At 36.9% G+C, this 24,279-nt stretch overlaps 2 protein-coding genes across 6 annotated transcripts in view; both read right to left on the bottom strand.

Moving 5' to 3' along the window:
* atp13a3 (ATPase 13A3) overlaps positions 1–13,035 on the bottom strand; it is a 30,784-nt gene extending 17,749 nt beyond the window's left edge. For 2 of the 3 annotated variants that reach the window (XM_044129610.1, XM_044129612.1), the window contains exons 1-4: positions 12,788–13,035; positions 4,559–4,639; positions 1,725–1,811; positions 1,007–1,180 (exon numbers count right to left, since the gene is read on the bottom strand). In XM_044129610.1, coding sequence (XP_043985545.1) covers positions 1,007–1,180; positions 1,725–1,775 — 225 coding nt within the window. In that variant the 5' untranslated portion in view covers positions 1,776–1,811; positions 4,559–4,639; positions 12,788–13,035. Of the gene's footprint in view, positions 1–1,006; positions 1,181–1,724; positions 1,812–4,558; positions 4,640–7,204; positions 7,287–12,787 lie in introns of those variants that run through there. The other variant, XM_044129611.1, reaches the window with a different exon arrangement.
* A 2,020-nt stretch (positions 13,036–15,055) lies between these two features.
* tmem44 (transmembrane protein 44) lies at positions 15,056–24,154 on the bottom strand. Of its 3 annotated transcripts, none has more exons than XM_044129607.1 (10): positions 23,832–24,154; positions 23,625–23,751; positions 23,445–23,535; positions 23,020–23,201; positions 22,450–22,536; positions 22,199–22,369; positions 21,915–22,067; positions 21,127–21,216; positions 20,864–20,998; positions 15,056–15,628 (listed from the first exon to the last, which is right to left on the bottom strand). In XM_044129607.1, exons 1-10 carry the CDS (start codon positions 24,014–24,016, stop codon positions 15,443–15,445), a joined length of 1,407 nt encoding a protein of 468 aa, XP_043985542.1. In that variant the 5' UTR covers positions 24,017–24,154; the 3' UTR covers positions 15,056–15,442. The 3 variants fall into 3 exon arrangements, with proteins under 3 accessions (XP_043985542.1, XP_043985544.1, XP_043985543.1); XM_044129609.1 differs by having other exon boundaries at positions 20,933–20,998; XM_044129608.1 differs by having other exon boundaries at positions 21,127–21,189.
* Positions 24,155–24,279: the final 125 nt, after the last annotated feature.

Raw genomic sequence — 24,279 nt, 5'->3', positions numbered from 1 at the left:
AAAATAAAACTGATCGAACAGAAATAGGACTGAAAACACACAATTTATGTTGCATCTGTGATTGTGTAATAAACAGTTGGTCTCAATGAATCCACTCATCTGAAACTTGATTTCAGCCATCCTTTATCAGGCTGTAAGCCTATGGGCCTCAAGAATCAACTAATTAGGTGGAGGAAAAATTTGCGATTTAAATACCTGACATCCAACATATTACAAGAATCAAATAGTAGCAATTTAATCATTATTTTGCTGTGATGTTTTAGGTTGCAACCTTTGAGCAGTGGGTGTGTCAATACCATCAAAATGGCAACCCACACATATGAGGTAACAGGCTTTATCGTACATGACTCAGTGATTATCTCCAATTTTATCTTCAGTTGATTGAGTCAAATTATATTAGAGTCATTATTACTACTTTAGTTTTAATAAAACATAGTTTTTTTTAAATGTACTCCTCTGTCTGTGTTTTTATTTTTCCAGTAAACCCTTCCTGTCTTCTTAATCCCCAGCTGGTTGCAGAAGAAAAGCCTTCATCCTGAGGCTGGTACTGCTTCAGGTTTCTTCCTGTTAAACACCAGCTGTTCTGCTCCACTGTCACCACATGTTTGCTCAGTAGGAGGAGCATCAAATAGATGCATTGGGACAGCCTTCATTGAAGAGGTGACATTTTACTAAAAATATAAATAAAAAAAATAAAAAAAATCACCCCAGTAATATCATCTGATGATCCATTAGATCATCAACTGAATATGACTGTATTATATTATAAGTTAGGACTGAAATAGACTGGATACATTGCATTGCAATGAGCTGGATTAATCTGAAATTACTTTGTGGTGAATTGTGACTTTATAAATAAACTGAATAAAACTGATTTGATTCAGGATTCCTGGATCTCTCAGCACATGCCCATGCAAAAGCACATATGAGAAGGTGGCAAACAGTATAACAGTCACTGGATAGATAGATGAAAGATGAAATAGCACAGCACAAACTCGCTTCCTACCGTGGAGCGCAGCAACACCACTTCGGCATCACGGGCTGTGGTACGGGTGCAGGTGGACTTGACGCACCATTCTGGCATCCAGTAGAGCAGCAGGAGAAGGAAGCCTCCAGTACAAAGTACACCGAAGCCTACAAGGGCCAGTCGCCAACGGCAGAGACGGTAGCCTTGCAGCTCCTATGTAAAGACATGGGAAAGTTTGTAATGTGGAGAGAGGAAATTCTGGTATAGACAGTAACCATGTTGCCATCAAGATTTGTTTATGTGCATTTTGAAGTATCACATTAGACCTGCTTGATGGAAACAGTAAAATCTGAAATGATAAAAAAGGTTTCATGCTTGCTTGAAGTGATTTTTGGCTTTTTTGAAAAAGAATTAATGTGCTAAAGGGAAGACGGAAATATATTTGCCAAATAAGTTCTGTAAAAACTTTCCCATCCACTGGTAGATGTGTACCATGGCAGTTAGGTCTGTCCCTGTTTCTCAAATGTGCGGTTCATCTACTTTGAAACCTTTACTTCCTGTTTATTACAGCCATGCGTTTGTCAGTTGCACCAGCATCTGACAGAATTACACTCTGCATAGCCTGGTTGATTTTCTCCAGACAAGAATATCAAAACACACCTAACTCACATTTTTTTTGTTTTTTAAAAGTTCACTGAAAATTTGCATGACAATTGGATGGAAATATAGCTAGTGAAGTTAAATCAGATGGGCGTACCATCTCCTCCTCTTCCCCCTTGTTGAGGATCTTCATCTCACCCTTCTCCATGTTGCAGAACAGTTTGTCAAGCCCCTTCCTTAGTCACTAGAAGCAGCCAGAAAGATCAGAGATATCAGTAAAAAGCAACATTTCAGTTCCACTTGTTTGCTACTATAGAACTAATGATGACTGAAAAGAGGATGGACAGATGGCTCTTTAGAAAGTCCTTCAGGCACTGATTTTCTGATTTAAATAAAAAACACATATGGATGTTCATCAAAATTGTCATTAAAACCTTAAACAGTAATCAGGCAGATTATAAGTAATAAATACCACTAAACCATTGAAGGAAACAGAGAACAATAAATTACAAATTATGATATACAAAAATTTAATTTCACTTTCATTTGCTTGTTTACATAATCCTTTGAAATGATTCAAAGGATTATATGAAAACAATGGTATCAGCTATTTAAAAAAACTAATTAAATATCGACAATTGAAAAAACACTGAGTCTTGGAAAAAACTAGTAAGATAACAAATAATCGGGTGATGTTTCCTGTACCTCTGTGTTGTTCAAAAGCTGCACTGTGTTATATGAAACCTAGAATTAAAGAGTTTAACTCCCAGGAACTAACACTGGAGGAAGTTTATCCATAAAGTCCAAGCATGCCACAGCAGAAAAGCAGGAAATAAATAAGATTCAAATCAGCTTCTTGCTTCTTTGTTCACACACAAACTTTTCTGTGGCTCAAGACTGAAATGATAAAAAACTTCCTGCATTGATGTAATTGATATTACGTCAATGCAAAACGAAAAAGAACAAAACAAAAACCTGATAACAAATAAGAGTGAAGTTACAAGATAATAAAAGTTAAATGTAATGAAAGGAAAACACGGAAAGTCCTGGCACCGTCACCCATTGTAAGGCAGCAAAGGTTCTCCATGTCATATCTGGACATGTTTGCTACACGGTGACCACTCACTGTCCTCCACTCCCCCTTTAAAAACACCCAGAAATCCTGTGATTGGACTAAAACTCAGATCTTATCAGGCAGCTACACCCAGGAGAACCTTTTCAGTGGCATACTCTGGGATATTTTACTAAGGACCAAGCCCTTCCTTGTATTTTTCAATGACAGCCCTCCCCCTGGCCGGTGCTATGTGGTGGGTGCAACACAATCTCCACATTCCTTCCCAAAGTACTGCAATGAGTGGAAATACCAACAACAGTGCATCACCGATTAAGTCATTTGCAAAGTTTCTATCCAGGAATAGTGACTCAGAAAAGACTTCAAAACTGAATTTCAAAATATCAAGGAGTTATGGGCTGGTTGGTGGTATAAATGGAAATGAAGGTCATGAACTCACACTTTACATGCTATTTAATATTCAGATTGTTAAATGGAGTCTAACTGAAGCAAATCCTCACACTTGACAAAGTTGACAGGGAAAAAAAATACTAAAAGTTTGAGTATCTAAGACTACTGTTACTGTAGCCTCAGATACAGGTAGTAATTATAGAAAGTATTAATCTGTAAATATCGCATCTGTTTTGGTTCCCTAACATCATCCCATCCTAGCTGTCTATAAACTGAGGCGGCTTGGATCACAGAGGGATGGAAGCTGCATGCCTGATGGCTCACTGCTGGGACAGACCGCCCCTGGAAATACCTTCATTAACAGTAAGTTACATGTTAACTCAAGCTAAAGTTCACAGGTTCGCATTACTAGCAGAACAGTTCTTAGAAACCCTGAGCACATCTATCTATCTATCTATATATATATATATATATATATATATATCATAAAACTAGTAAGAATTAGTCATATTTGTTAATTTGCTCTAATAAAGCAAACAGTAAAAAACATGGCAAGTGCAGAGTGGAAAAAAAGCATGTTTGACTGTTTGACGTTAAAGCCCTTTTCAGACACACTGACGTCCATAACAATCACTCTGGTCTTTCACACAATTGTGTTTTACTCCAACAAAGACAAATTTTGAATAGAGTCACAGTGCACAAAAATTACTTTACAAGTTTATTAGGGAGTAATATATTATGACCAGTTAACTCATCACTGCTCATCTTCACTTTTAATGTTACTTTAGTAAATAAAAATTACTGCAAACACTAACACAGATCTGTGATTTCATAGATCTCTCACCTATTCACAGATTGTTCTGTAGAATGCAGCTACAAATTATTTGTCAAAATAGGCCTTTTCATAGAGTTTTTCATAAAGCATGTGTAAAACATAAAATTTTAAAAAGTACATTTAGGATAGCTGAAGTAGTTCAGCTACTTCTGAGTTTTTATTAATGTAAAGCACCTTGAACGGCCTTGCTGCTGAAATATGCTATATAAATAAACTTCACTGATTGACTGAGTACATGCTATTGGATGGCGTTTGCCAATCCAGGAGCTCCATTTTTACAGCACAAAATCAAGAGGATCAAATTATTTCATAATAGGTTAAAGTTTCTCATTGGATTGTTTGGATTTGTCAAAGATTGACCAGCATGGTTCTTTTCTGTGACTGATGCTGACTAAACTGAGTGCCAGGCAGCCCTTTGCTATATCAGTATTGCAATATTTTTTTTTCACTCAAGTTTATATTTTCCTCTATAAACTGAATAAAATCCTAAATGTCGGCACCACAGACAAGATGTATTTATACTACACATATTCTGTTCTGACCACATTGGACATTTTTTTTCAGTTCAGTCATTCTAGACTTATAAACTAACCATTTTACAAAGTAAACTATTAGAGGCTACTTATGTTAAAATGATGAATAACTGGCATGATTATTGGACCAACTCGATACTCGGTCTAAGACTCCCTCCTACCTTGAGAACAAGGGACACGATGCCCCAGGCAGTCCACCTCCCCACAGGTAGCTTGCTCTCTCACAACACCAACCTGGAACCCTGAGAGGGGAGCCACACAAGAGAATAAAGTGATTTTATTAAGGTTTCTTAACATTTCAGTAATAGAATTACATTTTCCATAGGCTTGAGTTTGACGTGAGATTTTCCTTAAACAGTAACAGACCAATCAGTGATTTATTGAGTAGTCACAAAACCTTTTTTAAACTAACAAGGCAACCTCAAAGCAGATACCACGGTGTCACGAATACATCTGAACAAGTGTTTTGTATGATCTGAAATTCAACTAGAGTTCAGTTAACTTCATTTTTGTCTTGACTGGTTAAAGTTAACAGGTTTTGAAAACCCAAAGTACTGTATGTCCTGCATGTCAAATTGGTTTAATCTATTGAACATTTATAAAACATTAACAGGAATGGGTGACAGTTTGAACAACTCTCTATCAAAAGTTAGTGTTTATCAACCTTTACCGTATTCGAGGAGTCAGACCCGACACCAAGTCTGACTCTGATCTAAAGTAAAAGTGATCATATCCACATACTTTTTACATTAGAGGCAAAAGACTTTTATTTCAGGCCCTATTGCAGAATTTCTAGTGTATGAAAATCTAATGAGATTAATGCAAAAACAAACAAAATTGTATAACATAACGTTTCAATTTATATAGAAATAAACAAGCGACAACCATTTATGAATAAAAATGAATGAATTACAAAAAACTTATTTTAATTTTATATGGTGCATAATGTTATGTCTTTGGAAATGTATTCTTTTAGAATAACTCTAGGAGAGCAAACGGCTGTCACAAGCAGATAATTTGTCAGGCTATCTGCTGTCTGTAGTCATCTGCTTAGCAGACAGCTGGTTAGCAGGTTGTCAAATGTAATTTGAAAAGGTGTTTCTTTAATAAGAGCGGAGTGTGTAACTCTAGTTTTCAGACGACTGTATTTTGTTTTAATTTTCTTTCTTGTAACTGGAAGAAAAGTGGAGCAGAATCAGTTGGCAGCAACAAGTTGAGGAGCAGCTGCTGTGCACCATTATATGCTGCAACAATCACAGAAAACCCATGCCATAAAGCAATAGAAAACTTGTTCGAAGCATACCTGGAAGATAAGTTAGATTTTTAATTTGGTGCTTGATAATTAAGAATAATCCCAATGATGACACTGCATATATTATTTTGTTCCACAGCAGAATAAATCCCAACATACTGATGTATTAAATAAACTAAGGTAGAAGTTTAGCTTTACATTCCGAACCCAGTACTCACCAATCAGGAGAACCTATTGATTGTGACCAAATGTGATTTAAAACATAGCAATAACACAAACGCAGCGTTACTTATAATGGTTCATTTTCTTTGTACTGGGTTATTTGGCTTCCCTGCTGGAAATGCACCAAGAACAAGCGTGTAAGCAGCCGTGTGGCTGCATTCCAATCAAACACATTGGAATGCATTAAATTAACAAAAGAAATTGTTAACAGCTTGTGTTGTGAATGTAGGAAGAATATAACATTAGGCAATCAATGCTAGTTTTACAATGAAATTAAAGAAATATGGAAAAAAAATTTATAGCTATTGTTTTTTTCTTCCCAAAACAAGATGACTGAAGTGCGCTGAAATCCTCTTTAAAATCCTCTTATACTTAGACTTGGTAACTTTTGTTTGTTTTCGTCCAATCGTTACCTAATATTAAACAGAGGTCGTATTTCCAGTGATTATTTCCCTAAAGGGTAAAATGAAATTATCTGCAATGTAGTTGCCAAGACGATGAAAGCTGCCCTAAGACCATAATCATGGGGCAGCAATAACGTGACAAAGGAAACTGTCAGGTGATTTAGCCCAAATAAGCCTTACAGTTGCTGTCTCACCACAACGCTACTGACATATTACAGAAATTTTATTGTCCTGCAAAGAAAGTCATCCATAAATAAGCTTTATATTCTACAGAAAAGACCAGCAGAAAAAAATCACAGCTTTTACTGGAACTGGAGGCGCCTGTTTTAGGTCTATAGGAGTCAGTGTGACCTTTCTGTTATTTATAGAGTCCTGCAGGCCAGCCTAAGGCTACATTGTTGCCTCTTGTTTGATTAGTCTACTACTGTATTAATAAGCAATGCTGGCCTGATGGAAATTTAGAAATAGACAGCTGTTTATAATTTGTCAAACACGATTCTTATCACTTTTCCTGAAAAGGGGAAAAACACCCACTACATGCAATCAGAGAAACTATCTGCTGAATATCAAACTTTTTGAGTTTGCAGGTTTTCGAAACCTTTACAAAAGATGAGATTAAATCAATAAAAACAATTAATTAGCAAAGACTGTGATGTCATTACCCTGATCTTTAAATCAACAAATGCCCACCACCATATTGTCAGCAATATATCTGGTCATTAAAGACCAAGTATATTCTCCTTTCCTTTAACTTAAAGACAAAAAAGGGAAAAAGTAAACAATGAGTTACTTTAACCAATGACAGAGGTCTATAATTCATGGAAGCATTTGGAGGAAAGTGTTTTGTTGCCATCATACTCTGCACTCAATGTGCTTTCTTTATCGCTTCCCATCTCGCTCATAGACTATTGCAGCCAAGCTTTGTTTACCTCCATGAACCAGTGAGGTTGTGATTTTCATCTCTGTTGCCTCTGAACTTCCTTAAAAGTTTCTGATCATCTGCCTTTTTACCATTGGCTACTGAGAAACTCTAACGGCTTAAACAGAAACAATAGACTGATGGGATTTTTCTCCAATTAACAAAAAAAAACATTACTTTTCGAAAGTAAACAATATATATATATATATATATATACACAATATCCCCTAGAGTTAATACTAAACAGTGCATTTGTTTATGAAATGCAACAAAACCTACTTTTGCAAACACATAATAAAGAGTTTACTTTGAAGCTCATGCAGTAAGAAGCTGAAAAGAAACTCACACATGTCCCTTAATGAAGCAGCACACTTTTTTTTTTTTATTCCAAAATAGGGATTTTAATTAATGGTTTTCAAACATTAAAGGGAGAATGTTAACGTCTCAAAATTTGACACCTTGAGAAAAAAACTGAAGGGAACGGTTTGGGAAAAAATTTTAATCCCACTGATCAAAACCTTTAAGTCTGACCACATGCTTTTGGATTAACAGAGAAAGTGCTGGACGATCTGTAAAAATCTGCTTTTCCCACTCTGTGAAAGATTAAACATGTTTTGATTTTTTAAAAAAGGGGTTTCCTGATGAAAGCCGATCTTGAGTGAGAGGTGCCAAGTCTATAACCAAAGCTTACTAAAATGTCTGGAGGTTTTAGCATTCAACAACCAGAAAATAATCATTAATCTAAATAAGACACTGTTTGAAAGGTCTGAAAATAAAGTTTGTCAGATATCTGGCCTTGTTCCTCTGCCAGAGAACAGTTACTGAATGCAGAGATCTATGAGGTGCAAACAGATTTGCACCTGCAAAACATCCCTGTAACTTCACTGCTAAGTACTTGACTACTATCCTATCTTTTTCCTCTACGCTGCTGGGTGGGTGCAGACAAAGAGTAGGCTTTTCCCCTTCAGTAAGATAACGGATGCACTGCAGTGGGAAATATCAGTAAAGCAAAAATCTAAAAACAAATACGGACTGCAAAGAATGATTACTAGTTGGTAAAACTTGTTAACTGCTTTAAGAAATAAAAAGGTTACCTCAACTTCAAAAATATGCAATAAAGTCTCAGGACTCATATGAAGCCCCAAATGTTAATCGACTTGCAATTTTTTATAAACATCGTTTCTTTGTCATTTGCAAAGAAACGCCATTTTTACTACTTTTAGGGCTTAAAATAAAGAAAACAAACTACCAACATTTTCTTGCATGTTGGCATTTGTGGAAAATTATCTAAAAATAAAGTGCATCGTTTTCAACCTAACAACAAGAAAAATAAATCTAAAAAATATTACTGGTAATTTTAGTGTCATACTCTTGTGAAAATTTAATGCAAGTATTAATTGAAAACAAAAACAGAAAATCTGCTACAGTGTGCACTGATTTTCACAGTTATATTTAAAAACACTATTAAACATATGTTGTAGCATTTATTAGTCAAAGTTCTGAAGAGCCATTATGGAAGGTTCAAAGAGCCGCTCTCTGCTCTGGAATCACAGGTTGCAGTTGCTGATGTAGTTTATACAGCCAGCTGACAGGCAGTATGCAGGGATGGGCAACACTGAACTAGTTATTTAATGTATTTTAAACCCTAGGGAACAGTGTAAGGAATTTTTTTTTTTTTTTACTTTTTAGGGAGACCAACTTTTAAATAGCTCTGTATTACTTGATACCAGTGGCTGGTCCATCCCTGCAGTGATGTAAATATCACTCCTTTAGCGCAGAAACTAGTAAGAAGCAGAAGGTTCCAAAAGAGGTGGCACATAGCAAAAAAAAAATACTAAAGGGACAATTGCCAACATCAAGCAAAAATGAGCTTTATTAAAACAATTAGCGAGTGAGGATGGTATTGAGTTTGAATCTCAGTCTGCCTGCAAACTTTCAGAGTAAAAAGTCTGCAACTTTTAAACATCAGGCTACACAAAGCCATAAAACTCTTTTACAACCCTGGAGTTATCTTTATACAGAGCTGTTACTTTTTGCAGCTGTTTGAGTTTTTATTGAATGTGTTTTTACTTTCACTGATGAGGCCCTCTGGGTTGTCCTGTGGAGGCAAACTGTGATACCAGCTCCAGAAAGATGTGTTGTTCTATCACCCTGCTCTGGGGCTCCCACATCAAAAACTGCCAGGTTGTCAAGAGGGCTTCTGTCATGTCAGGATATTTCTCATCTCTACTCTGAATCCACCTGGCAGATCTTCCCTCACAGGCTGATATGTTTGAGCTCAACTGAGAAAAGTCTTAAAGCGTTGGCCAAAAGGCCAGAGGCATATCGATGCCACAATTGTTAAACTGAGAAAACTGTTTCCAAATGCCTCTTGTGAAAATATGACAGCTCTCACAAGAAACTAGATCAAGTGTTAAAAAAAAAAAGTAATTTCAGCCTTTTAATCTTAATCTGTCTCTATTTCAGATAAGATAATAAAAACTATGTTGTAGCAGACAGTGTTCAGAAAGACCACAGGATACACTATGTGAAATATGAGAAGTTTAAATATCCTTAGGAAGACATCTTACCTACTGCTGTGCAGGCACAACTTGAGATAAATTGTATTTATGTAATTAGAGGCAGCAAGGGTGTAATATCTGGTTTCTAAATTGTCAAAAGACTTCAGAGACATGAAAGGTACTGGAAAAAAAAAATACAATAAAAAAAATTAATAAATGTAGATGTTGCAGTAACAATAACCTATCAGAGGTAAAACAACAATGTATATCTGAATCTAAGAACAATCAGGACAAGGAAACAACAAACCTACTAACTGGATCTATAAAGAGGTACAAAGTAAAAATGAGGGGAAATTCAAATTTTTAAACAGAATTTTGTCTGACATTTTTTTAATTTATTGTATTTCTATATAAACATGTTTGTAGCAATTTTTAATAAACAGTTAATTAAAATGGTATAGTCATCTTTCAGTGTTGCTTGCCTTTTGTGACAAATAATCAAATAAGTAGCCAAATGTATTACAGTTGAGATGCAGGATATTAGAAAACAAGCAATAATGTTGATAAATGTTGCAATAACACTGATTTGCGATCAACAAGCAAAGGCTAATCTGTTATGGGTTCGTTGCAAACATAAGACTCCAGCTACTGAGAAAAAAAACACTATTATTTCAATTTCAAGCTGTTTATGGCCCACACCTGTTTTGGAACTGAAACAACTTAGATGAAGTATTTTTAATGACTAAAATCACCTAACTACCAGCTAATCTTCTAAATCTGTTTGTGCTGCACTAAAGAAAACAAATTTATTACAAATATAGTGGCTGAGTGCATCGTAGCAGCAAACAATCAGTTAACGCTCATTTTAGTTCAGGCAGTACCCCGAAATATGTATATTTTTACAGTGATGTTGCAGTAAAAATACATTTTTAATATTTTTGATGTTACAGTCAAGCAGTCCTTTGTAACTGTGATGGTCCATAGACTGGCAGTGAAAGAATCCTTTTCACAATTGTCCCATTTAATCTTTTATTATTGCAATACAGGGTGGTTCAGTTATTTTGAGACCATTTTCAAGTAATATATCGAATATGTCAGTAGCTGCACTAAAATGAGAGCAAATCTCTCAGAATAACTTGGTCCTTTTTATTAGAAGTTTAGATGTTTCTTATTTTCAGTAATCACTTCATCAATTATTAAGCATCTAAAATAATTGTGATTATTAACCAAAATAATGGTGTTTACAATGTTTTTCCATAATGGACCAGCCTAAGTGGACTTAGTGAATCAAGTCCACTTAGGCCACTTAGTGGAATCAAAGTTCTAAATGGTTTTAAGAAACAAATTTATCAAGTTTTATTCTCTATTTACTCCCTTTATAAATATGTAGCATGACACCAGGCAGGTGCATGTTGGCAGTGAATCATTACCACAAACCACTATGAGGTAGAAACCTGTCTCAGAATAAATTTGAACAGTGGTTCCAAAACTTGTAAACATCTGACCCACAAAGTAAGAACAGGAGAGACTCAAAACTTCAGCTAAACAAGTACTGTCAATAAGCCAAGTGAACAAGGGCAATACAGAGATCCAATTGAACTGCAATACTGGTTTTGTTCATTTATGGACACCGTTTAAATCTGCCATAACAGATATGATAAGTGGCTGGTATCTTTGTTTCAATCACTGGACTTGTGATTTCACAACCTGGCAGCTCCATCCCCACTGTGGTAGACTAGATGTTTTTCCTCCATTCAAAAACCTTTTATCTTAAATTCCTGTAGAACATGATCCTCTAATCACACATGCTTTGAAGCTCCAAGAAAAACTGACATCTTCATTTAGTGCCTTTCAGAGGCATTCCTATGCAAGGTTCGGACTGAGTTTAAAACACGACATTCTTACATGATCCCGATGACATTTAAAAGCCTTTTTCTTCCAACAATTTAAAAAAAATATTTGCTAGTATTTCTTACAAATCTAAAAATACAAAAGGACCTAAAGCTCTACAATGCTTCAATATCTTACAACAGATATGTTGCAATCAGAAATTCAATTAAAGCTGCCATCCACCTTTTAATCACTGGATTAGTTATTTTTGAACCCCATAACATTCCTTCAATAAAAAAAAAACAAGGAAGGAAAAAAAGCCTGATGGCTGATAAAGGGTTGACATGAGAAGAACTTTTTAAAATAACCTAACAATCGCTTTCATAATGTGGTCAAAATCAAATTCAGCAAAATAAAAATACTAAATGTGTCAGCAAATATATTTCTGACTCCAGAAAAAGCTGGTGTCCATGTCATAAGCACCCTATTACTATTGTTATATTTCTGCTTTTCAAGTCAAGTATTAAAATTGAACTGATTAATATTGATCCTACTCACTGATATTTTACATCCTTCAAAAAGCGTTTTAATATTAAAAGAAAGCTGCTGAGCATTTATCCATTACAGCTCTAAAAGAAAAGCGGCAATAAACTAGCCTAATATTCTAATTTGGGTCACAAATTTGTAGAACAATTTTATAAAGACTGAAATCATCAGAAATTTCCGAGTTTCAGAACGGCTGTCATTTTCTTCATTTTAACCAATTTACATGTTGTTATTAACATTCAGAAGCTTTAAAGTTCTTTTAAGTTGTTTACTAAAATACCTAATTACATTTACAACAAAAAATAAGCTCAAATGTTAGCTTTTTATCGGTCAAATTAAATTTGGGTGGGATTTTAAGATCCCAACTTGGCGTTTTATGGCCAACATTGGGGTCCTGATATCAACTTTGAGACTCACTGAACTGGAAGACACCGTGCTAGCTGGCTAATGCTAGCCAAGCTAAGATGTTAGCCCTCTACTTGGTCCATGTGTCTTCCATGCTTTTATTACTTCTCAGTTTCATTCTCTCATAAATGAAATACCGTTTCAGTAACACATGCTCTTCATCAACCAAACCAAGGGGATGAGACAGACACCTGAACACTCATCGATGAGCTAACATTGCCGCTTTAGCCTTAGCTGCGGTTCGGAGAAAATAACACATGGTGGTAATGCAGAAGGCAACCCGCGAACATATTTCAGATTAACACACTTACCCAGAACCACCTGGAAACTCTGAAGATCACCTTCGTGTCATAGTGAGAGGAGAGTATCTGTTATCTGGAGGAAACCGTTGCTGAAACGTGAAGCGGTCCGAGTTTAATAGAAGAATGTTTCCACAGCAGCAGAAAGCCAGCCGGAGTGGAGGAAGATAGCCGCGCCGTGTGTTGACAGCTCTCAGATAGATCCAAGCTCTTTACTACAGCAACGGCGAACTGGACTGAACTGGCTGCGTGACTGCAGGAAGTGACATATCCTGACATCACGCATAACCACGCAATCAGCGACCGAAAGTAAATATTAGTACAGTCGAAACAGGGGGATCATTCATTCACTGTAACATGCGTTACAATACTGGATAAAAAGGAGAAAATTATGCGTAGCATTTCAACATTGTTGTTGGAAAAAAATAAACTAACGAAGCTTTATTTGCGACTCTAATGCAAATATGCGCAAAAAATAGCAATTCAATTTAGATTGTTGTCTTTTTATTTTGTAACGCTTCTCGTTTTATGTGTAGATCAGCTCGAATCAATGCATGAAAAGGAAGAACTGTAAAGTGTACGAAGGATTTGTGGTTTTCAAACGTTTTACAAATAAAGATCTGAAAAGTGCGGCGTGTATTTGTTTTTTGTTTTTTCTAGAACCACCCTTGGGCTAAGTCTACTAGCTTTGCACATTTAGGGACTGAACTTTTTCCTCATTCTTCTTGGTAAAATAGCTTTGTAATTATTAAATTTCAAGTAAGGATTTCTGAAGAAACTTTGACTGGCCATTCTAACACATGGATTGTGCTTTGATCTAAATGTTGCACATCTAGCAGCAATACATGGTGTGGACTTGCTGGAAAGTGGTCCTCAACCTAGTCTTTCAGTAGATTTTCTTTCTTGGATTGGTATGAATTGTGCTCCATCCAGCTTCTCACCAACTCTAACTCACTTTTCTGGATGTGCTAAAGAAAACCAGAAAGTGTTCATCATTTTCTGGCAAACCTCTAAGTCATTCACAGGACTTTTTAGACTAAAATACACACAAGTTGGCATTCTTTAATTAGAAGGTGATTTCTGAAGACAATTGAATGCACTGAATTATTTCTACACATATGAGACTAAAGGGAGCTAAATACAAATGCACCCACTTTTTCAGATTTTTACTTGTGCATGTTTTTTGTGATTGCTGAACATAAAATAGTCTAAATTCTTACATAAGAGATCAAGGCCAGAGACATTTTAATTTAAAATCTTCCAGAGTCACTATTTAACTTTGCATCAGATTTTCATTTTCAACGTTTTTGACCAAAGTCTTAAAGCAACTCACCATTATATAACTGCATTCCGAGTTATTCAGCAACAGCTAAGTATTGATTCATGAGTACTTTGTTTCTGATTTGCTCAAGGTGGATTTTTTCCCAGGAATGGTGTGAGTTATGAACATCTTCCCAACGCCCTCCTCCTCTCCCAGCCAACATGCAAGGTGAACAAAATGTCCGGCAGGGTCAAATGAGCTCTGCATCTTCCACGTCCTCCTCAGTTGGATGAACAGTGACGCACGGGCCAAGAAAAACAGAGAGGCCTGCTCCCAGCTGCTCCTTAGAATGTGTTAATCCAGATCCTTCTCCATTTTTTTTTTGTTTTAGCCCCATCTCTGAGATGAGGTCCGGAGATTGAGGAATGTCTATTGATTTTGATGTGGGATCTCACTCCTTTGAGGTCCAATCTATGTTTTGATCTAGTTAAAATCACCCAGAAAAAAACTATTAAACTCCTAAGTAGATCTTAAAGCAGTGTTTCAATTATTTATGGACATCCAATAATCCTCAATATAGATTTTTCACCCAGTTCACCTTCTGGGTCATGTTTTTGAGAAGAACAAGGTGTTGGGTTACAATAGTATCTACTGCTGATATCAGCAATTACTTTGTTATGTCTAATTAGTTATTTTTTCCTAATACAGATAAGTTACTGTCAGAAATGTAACAGGGAGGGGTTATGTGTGGTTCCTACCTTTTCACTGCTCTTTGTATTGTGTAGTTATCAGCTCTTAATAAAGTCCCCTCAGTTATAAATGACCAAGTATGTTGTTTTCTCGTCTTTTAGAAAGCTTCTGAGCCTGGAGACAGACAGAAAGGGCGGATGAATAATGGAGAGGACGAACAAACTCTGGCCTTCCAGTCTTGTCCTTATCTGCTCTTTTCTCCAGTCCAGCCCTGATAACCCGGATGAATAGCAAAATACAGGATGTGACCCAATAACCTTACACTGCGGTAGGGGGGAGAGATATTATTTATTGGGGTGGTGTTCTCTGTAATCCTTCAAAGAAGATTAAAGTTCTCAGGAGCTCAAACCACAATTAAAAATAAGGGAAATAGACCGTTGAAATACATCCCTCTGTTTGTAATACTTCTAATTTTGATACTTGGATCAAATTACTGAAGTTCAGCTTTCCAGGATGAACCTGTGTGTTTATGAATGGGCCCAAGAACAAACACAGAAAGGTCTATGAAATGACAGAACTTGTTTGTATCGCATCTCAAAACAGGTCATGTGAAGTTGCTTTCCAAGTCGTACTGAATCATAAAACTGTCAATACCGTAGTTGCTTTTGTTTTTAATAATTCCAAACCAGTTATATCAGATGTGCCTGCACGGAAGTTCAGCTCACAGCAGAGCTGCTCTCATTTGCAGAACACTGACTCTTCTGCGGGAGTCCAGCCATCGAGCAAATGCAGACACTGAAGGGTTTGGGGTTTGTTGGCCAGTCTTGGAGCAGGAACTTGTCCCCCTCCTGTGGTTCTGCTGCTGGTTTACTCCACTGTGCAATTGCAGCTTCAAAGTCCCACTGGAAAACAGAGAATTACAGGAGAAGGGTTGTGTTATGTAATGTTCCTCCAAGTTAAAATGCAGTGTAATAAGTAACTGCAGTTCTTTGGTTGAACCTTTTGGCAATCATGACACGCCAATACAGTGTATAGAATATCTTCTTACATAACAAATAACAGAATAATTTTGCACCATGTCGTTTAACTTTGCCAAGGATTTATCAGACTTCGCTCCCAGTAAGACAGGCATTCTTGTAATCTTTTATACTGGTTTTGTTAAATACTTATTCAGGTTCACTGAAGGTCTCTGTGCATTTTGTCCTGCTTTTCCCAGTTTAATATCTGCCCATTTTCAGAGGAATATGTTTGAAATTCATTCAGGAATAATATGACTCATCCCAAATAGGCAATCCTGCATTGTGTCTACATACACATAACTGTTTTTGCCTCAATCTTGTCCTTTTTGAAAATGAATTTTAACCGTATAAAAACCATAGCCTGATTTTTTTTTGTATTTTAGTAGAAGTTTTCTTTAGCCATAACAGAAATATATATATATTCTAAAAAAAATATTCTCAAAAAGACATCACATATCCATTTTGTTGGTCATAATGGTTGTCACTAAAAGACAAAAGAGTATTGTGTATATTAAGGAAAATAAAAATACATAAAGTCATCACCCTACTAACCTTTTTCTGAATAAGCTTTCTAAAAGGTTTAGAAATGTGTTTATGAGAATTTTTAACCCTTATTTTCAGAATTGCACTTGTGGTGTCAGACACCGCCATGAGGCGAGGAGGATTAGAATGAAGTCTCTGCTCCAATTCATCCTAAAGATGTTTATGAGGTTGAGGTCAGGGAAAACTTGCTCATTTAAGTCAAAGCGGACATTGCTTTGTGCACAGGCATGCAGTCATTCTGGAACTGAAATGACCAAGCCAAAACTTTTCCCACAAAGCTGGGAGGAAGAAACATGTTTTAGGATGTCGAAGCATTAAAAGTTTCTTTCACCTGAACTCAGGCTGAGCCAACCTTCTGAAAAACAGACCTCCATAATCCCCTATTCACCAAAATTTGTACTCAACACAATGCACTCCAGCAAGTGGTGGTCTCCTGAGAACAGTCAAAGCCAGTCTTAATTATTTGGTTGCCAAAGAATAAGGCATGACTCATTACTCTTGGAATCCAATGCTTTATAATGTAATCGCTGAGGTAAAACTGGAACAAAGCTTCTCAGCCAGGACAACTCGTCATGAAGCTCTCAGTTACAAAACCACAAGTTTTAGTATCATGAAATAAAATAATGTTTTATTTAAGACACATTTCTGTATTTACATTAATATAGTCACAAAAATTGTGATTTTTATTTTATAAAAGGTTAGCAATGCAAAGACAATCAACAATTGTTTAATAATTTCCTTCAAAACTCAAACCGAAGATTTTACATCCATAATAGCTGTTAATCCATGTTACAAATATTTTATTCTCGCAAGGGTCTCATATTACACAGGGAAAGGCAAGATATTTCAGGTGGCTTATTGTTTATGGCTTGCAGGACACCATCAACAAATTTTCATATTTTCTTATTGCATATTTTCAATACGCTTCAACATGTCTCCTGCCCCCACAGTGGAATCTTGTGCAGTAAGCTTGCAAAGTAGGCTTTGCAATTACTGGTTAAGTACATCACTTATTGTTTCATGGAAAAAACAAATAATGTATTAACTCCATATTTTTCAAAACTCAGTGCAAATGACCCTAGACCAGTGGTGTCCAAAGTCAGTTTTCAAGGGCAGTTACTACTTCCACAGCATGTCTACGTTCTGCAGAGGCCTGCTAATGAGCCATCATCTGATCCAGGTGTCTTGAACGAGAGTTCGGGTGGAAAGAAAACACTAAGCCTCGATGGCTCAGAGCGAGCTCACTAAAACATTAGAATACAGAAGTATATATATCTACTGCTGTCAGTATATTTGGCAGAAATAAGGTTGCAAAAGGTCTTGAGAAAGCACTTTGTATTTACCCAACGGGAGATGTTTTTTTGTGCCATACACTGGCAGAAACTTCTTCATAGACTATAATTTAGGATTAACCAGCTGGCAGAAAGCTAACAGAGCTTGGTTGTTTTCTAAGCTCTAACAAATATCAGCTACTTTCTTTGCTTTCCACTTGAAACCTCATTTTTGATATGTGGTTATATTTTCATTATTTACTCCTTGTGCATTTCCACTTTATTAAGCATAGTTTAAAACAAACCTGTTTACTTACATTTCTTTCATTGAATTACTTGGGTTGCTGTGAACATCTGGAATGAATTCCATGTCAGTGGGACAATCGAAATACAATTTCCCCTTTTTCCAACTTGTGTCCAATTGCTGAACTAGATAATATGGTTATCTACAAAAAACCCTATAAAAAAGAAGCAGTTAAAGACTTGCACTCAATTAAACTGGCTGGTTTAATTTGAACTCTTGTGGGATGACTATTTTTTAAAATCTCATGCTCCTTTCATTTTTAAAGATTTGGGAAATAACATGTAATCTCATTGTGTGAAAATGGTCACATCATTCCAGGTTAAATATATTTCAGTTAATCTCTGAAAATGAGCTGAAACCTCAACTGCTTCTGTCAAGCTTTAAATAGGGAGTTTATCATATTTCATTAAAAAATAAAGTATTAGGTGAACACCTACAACATGGGAGGTCAAGTATTGTTCCCACACCGCTAAATTCCCAGACAGCAGGCATCAGAAAAGAGACCATAAACATCTCCCAAAATAGCAGGGGTAGCAGAGGCCCCCTATAGACAAGCCAACCATTCTGTACCACTTCCTAAGCAGACAGACCCAGCCCAGTGGTGGTCTTTAATCAAAGATTCATTACAGCAGAACAATTGGACCACATGGTAGATCTCAAACAATTCCACCCATCATTGAAGCCCCCAGCCTCACTCCCGCCAAGACGCAGCACTCAGCAGAAATGTGTACGAAACATTCAAGACAATAGAAATACCAAGCTGCTGGCAGTAGCGACAGACCGGTTTATAGAGCGATAAAAAAAAATGTTGTCGCCACTTTTTTTTTTTTTTAATAGAACTTAATGTTAAAGCATTGTAATGAAATTAAACAGTCTCTCTCTCTCCACTTTATTTGCATGAGGATTAAACAGACACAAAGTCAAACTGAATGGAAATTTCTTCTACATTATATCACCAAGTAAACCGTCTCTGTTAAGTTTAACCAGGAGCTGAAAGTTTTAAACAACAGGGCTGTACTCCGAATGCACTTCCACTATGAATCCACTTCCAGTACATTTTATTCAGAGAGCTAAGGGATTTTATATATATATATATATATATATATATATATATATATACACAGTCAGGATTCTTTTCAAGACACAATTTTATATTTTCTTCTAAATGTCTTGTCCTAAAAACAAGTAGATTTACTTGATATCTACAGCAGTAGGCCACTAGCACTGGAATCTATGTGTGTGCAGAAATGCATTAAGCACTCTTAAAAATATATTATGGACACTGTTAAGTCTCCCTCCATTTTTGAAAGTAAGACATAAGCTTAACCGTCCTGTTGTCCTCGGGTCAAAATGACCCGCCACTGTGTTGAAACTCCCCAAAGATTCACTAAATGTTAGCGGATCTTTGGGGAGTTTCACTAAAAGATCCACTAAATGTTATTTTAGGACGACAGGAGGGTTAAAAACATTCAAGTTATTTGCGTTTTTCCTGTTTGGCAAAAACCATCAACCCTCAATTGTTTGTGCTTGCCCAGTTTGCCTTTGTTTCTGGATAAACTGCCTCCTACATATTCCTGCAGAAGGACAAAAAAAAGGAGTCACTGTTTGTGGGGATTTAGCTGATATGAAAATCTTGACATTTCACTTCCTTTGCAGACTCTATGCAATTTAAAGAGAGACATGGTAAATTACATAAAAGTCAGCCATCTGACACAGGACTGGTTTCTGCCATGTTGCCAATAGCTGACCCTTTGGCATAATGATACTCTGCAGAGTACAGTTAAAACCCAAACCCTGTACTGATCTTTTCACCACAACCATGGAGTTCCATGTTTAAACATGCTGACCAATGTCTGCTTACAAGAAACTTTGATTATCGTCTGACTTACTTCCTCTAAAGTCACATGTCAAAGAAACAAAGCATGAGTGATACACACCATCTCTTAGTCTCATGAGCCCCTTAAACTAATCTTTTTCTAATAAAATAAATGACCAAAAACACTGTAAAGATTATGCAAAAGAAATCTAGCAGCACTGAAGATAACATCTGGATGTATAAATTGGTACAAAAAAAAAAAAAAATTAAAAAATCAAAGTTTGAACTTTTACGCTAAAGTTTTACTCAGAATTGAGTCAACAATAAGGTTTAATTGAGGTGACAAAATCATGAGCACTCTGACAACTATTACTTTCATCCATATTCAGCAGACATCATATTTCCAATATCCACAAGCTGTCACCACCTAGTGGTAAATTGTAAAACGTGCATTATATTGCCTAATGTTTAAATGGTTGTATTATTTTTTTAATGATGACTTGCAAATATTTACTTCCCTTAAACATTTCACATTTGCTACATAACAGCAAAGTTCAATATTTTTTTTTATTTAGTGTGACAGACAAACATAAGGTAGTGTTAAACTGCAAAGCAGACAGAAAAGAGGTCCACAGCTTTCAAAATCTATATATATTTTACTGCATAAAATTGAAAGATAGTCGAGGTACAGTGTCAAGAAGTCCTGTTTGTAGTAGAAGTCCTGTTTGCTACAAGGCAAGCGGGGAATACCTGGGAGAAGGCGCTCTGGCCAGATGAGACCAAAACTGAAGCTTTTAGCCTACAGTTCATGCAAAAGATTATATCATGTTTGGAAAAAGACTACAGCTGAACATCACCCGACACACACTATCGAATGGGGGACACATGATGGTGAAAGCATCGTGCAGTGGGTTTAGTCAGACTTTTGTAGGTGAGATGGTTGAAGTTAAATACAGGGTCATTCATGGAGTTTGGGTGAAACTCAGACAAAATACAGTTTGTGGTTGCAACATGAAATGTGGAAAGGTTTGAGGTGCATGTTTAATTTTGGCAGGGCACATTACTAAGTGAACAATGCACAATGAGGGTAAAAAAGGGGAAATATCTGTCCTGAACCATGTCTTAATTGTCTGCTTTGATTGGTTAGTTCATACAAGTTATTTTTGATCCAAATTTTCACCCACCTCCAGATCAGTGCTGTCTGACGAAGAGCTATAGGATGTATCAGAGGAACAAAGACCATCAACTCTCACCATCCTGTGAGGAGGTCCGACGTCTAATCCATCTTTAGTCAGTGTCACATCTTTAAGGGACAGCAGCTGAGAAAATAAAATAAAATAAAAATCCCACAGTAAAGAAGGAGTGTTGATTTAATCAACATTAAATCAGATTAGCTAAATCTGTGTTGCTATGGTTTTGAGTCTGGATCAATACATTATTTACATACTTTAGATGTCTTTTGACCACTGACGTCCATATATTGGCCCATCTCAATCGTCTTCTGTACATTCTTTGTCGTTGAAGAAAAGACTGAAAACTTTAATATTTAACACAATATGTGTAAAAAACAAATTAATGACACATGACAAAACGTTAATGATTCTAACAGCAAAACATCTGAAAGAAACTGCACTGCCATGTTGGTCAGGAAATTAGTAAATAAGTGACAACAAAATACTGAAGATGAGAGTGTAGTTCTTAATCTTGAGTAATTACAAAGATCTAAATTGTTGAAAGTAAACCTAGTTTATAGACAAAATATGTTTATATTTTTCAGTTAGATATGATAACTCTTTAAGACTGCATTTAACATGGGATTTATTTATTCCCACTCAAATAACCCTTACACCAAAATCAATTAGAAACTCTTACAGCAAGAAAAAAAGCCTAATTAGTGTAAAACAGGGGTGTCAAAGTCAAATGGACGGAGGGCCAAATAAAAAATTTAGCTACAAGCCGAGGGCCGGACTGATCGAATGGTCATTGAGATTTTTTTAAATGACGCATTTGGTCTAGTGCAGCGGACCGGCCCAAGCCTTCGAACGGGGGTGCTGCCAGAGGATCGAACGGGGTGCATCTCGCATATTTTCAGACGGGGTGCCGGCTTACTGCGGGCCGGTTCTAATAATAAATCAAGATCATCCCAGGGGCCGTAGAAAATCTTCTCGCGGGCCGGATGTGGCCCGCGGGCCTTGACTCTGACATATGTGGTGTAAAATAATTAAACAAACTTACTTTTGTTTGTGCTGATGGAGGTTTTTGCTGTTTTTTCTGCTGCTTCATGACAGCAGTATGTTCAGTGTTCATGCCTAAAAGTCCTTCTATATCTGGTGATAGTTTCATTGTCTTCTGCCTGGTTCCTATCTTGCACCAGTGGATCACTAAAATCTGTCATATCTGGGTTAAAAGTCAATATTTAAAACAAACATGCAAAACATGACACAAGGAGCAATTATAATTGTAATTTCTGTAAATGTAAAAATTGCAGACGGTATCAAGGTGCTTGCGCAAAAGGATACAAGCAGGTCCAGGATGACACAGCCAATCGATGACAGCAACCAAGGCATAACTCTGATAAGAAATCTGAACCGGACGTCATATAAGAGGATGGCTGCAGTGTAGAGGGCACCAGATATGGAGCACAAAAACCCAGAGACAATAAATGTCTGGGTCAGGTTCTGTCCTCGCCTCTGACAGAAACAAAAACAGTTTATAAAAGAAGCTGAGATTTAGGAACATGGCTCTGTGACGTTCTGGTGCTGTCTCTTACTGCTCTGCAGAGTGCAGGGAACCTGGAGGTCCAGGCAATGACAGAGGCCAGCAGGCCCAGAATGTAACCAAGGATTTCTTTGCTGTCCTGTGGAATTATGAGAAGAATTATTAGCATTTGAGCTTCACATAAAAGGCTCTTCAACTCCAAGGATGAAACAGTGTTTTGAATTTAAGTTACAGTATTAATTTAATTTGACTCAGAGAAAATAACAAATACATAATTTGTTCCCCATTGCTTTACCTAGGTCTATTAAAAATACCAAATATAATACAGCAAAAACACCACTCGTGCACCAAGAATGTGTTTCCCTAAGAAGTTTTCTTGGAAAACATAAACCAAGGACAGCGCTTCTCTCCAAATCTGTCAGTTCTTTACTGGAGTTTTTCATTGGCATTTCTTAAACAATCACAAACTTTTATGTGTTTAGTTAGGATTTTATGGAGCAGACCAGCATAAATTAAAGCCCAAAATAGAAGAAAAACAATGAGTGGTTTTCCAACATGTTCAAGAAATAAAATTATGAAGAATTAGTCATGCTTTTGTATTCAACCTGTACACCAACCTCACCATCATCAGTCTCCAGCTGGAGATTTGAATGGAGCTGTGCAGCAGCTTCCTTCCACTGACAGATCTAATCGTTATAGGTTCATCAACTCTGGACTTCAGGAACCCTCCTGCAACCACCATCAACACACCCACAGCCAGAAAATGCTGCCTCCTGCGCCTCTTCACCGCCCTCAGCCTCCGCTCTGCAGGAGAACACCAGAGAATTGTTCTTTAAGTAAAGGGAGACTGGAAACAAATTCTCCATTTACTCATTTGTGTGTTTATCTGGAGGTTTACTGATAAGTTTCCTTTTAGGTTTGCCTACATGGTTTGCCCTGCGTGAGGCCAACACTTTACACACCTGAGCTTCTATGCTGCACTTTGTTTTTTGCATACTGTGAACAGATCATATTGTTTGGAAACGATAGAACTTTATTTTAACTTACGAGTTTTGGAGTTCCAACACAGGAACACCGGAAGGCAGCACAAGATACAGTGCACACCATCCATTAAAGCAGCAAACGCAGCCATAGAAATCTACAGACATCACACATCATCAGGGATATCTTAAAACTTTATATTTTAAATCACATCTCAAAGTGTATTTTAAAATAAAACTATGTTACCTGTAGGTGAAACTGTCTAGCCAGAACTGCTCCCACAGTGCTGCACAGGTTACCCAGAAAACTGTAGAAGACTATCATGGTTTCCTTTGAATATTCTCCTCTTAATTTATACTTCCTACACACGATCCTGAAACGGTAACATTGGCTTTATTGTCATTTCTGCTTCTTTTAACCTCCGGATGGGAAAGGGGACCCCGGTGTACTTACAAGAGGTAAGAAAGGAGCAATAGGACAGCGGAAAGCAATGTGAGACCAGCGGGGACGCACAGATGGGCCGCGCCTGGAGACCCGCAGCTGGCGACCGAGTGAAGCCAAAAGGCACGGAGGCTGGTGATGAAATGATCAGAGCTTCCTCTGAGCTCATCCTCAGCGGTCGAGGCACCTCCATCCATTTCACCTGCAAACTTCTGCTCATTCCGCGAACAAACTAATCCATGCAGCTGAGACGCTCAACAGCAAACAGGAAGGATCAGCACTATTCTGAGGAGGGGCTTGGTTACCTGGGACTCAGCCGCACGTTAAGGTTTTCAGCCAATTACCGTAAAGCAGTGACGGTAGATGATTTTACCCCGACTTATATTGACGTATGCAAATGATATCGCACTTTATCAGCATTTTGGACAGTTTACTGCTAGGTTTTGCAAAGAAATTTGTA

Source organism: Gambusia affinis, linkage group LG10 (genome assembly GCF_019740435.1).
Source record: "Gambusia affinis linkage group LG10, SWU_Gaff_1.0, whole genome shotgun sequence".
Lineage (NCBI taxonomy): Eukaryota > Metazoa > Chordata > Actinopteri > Cyprinodontiformes > Poeciliidae > Gambusia > Gambusia affinis.
The sequence above is the reverse complement of the archived record's forward strand: the minus strand, read 5'-3'. Positions and strand labels throughout refer to the sequence as shown.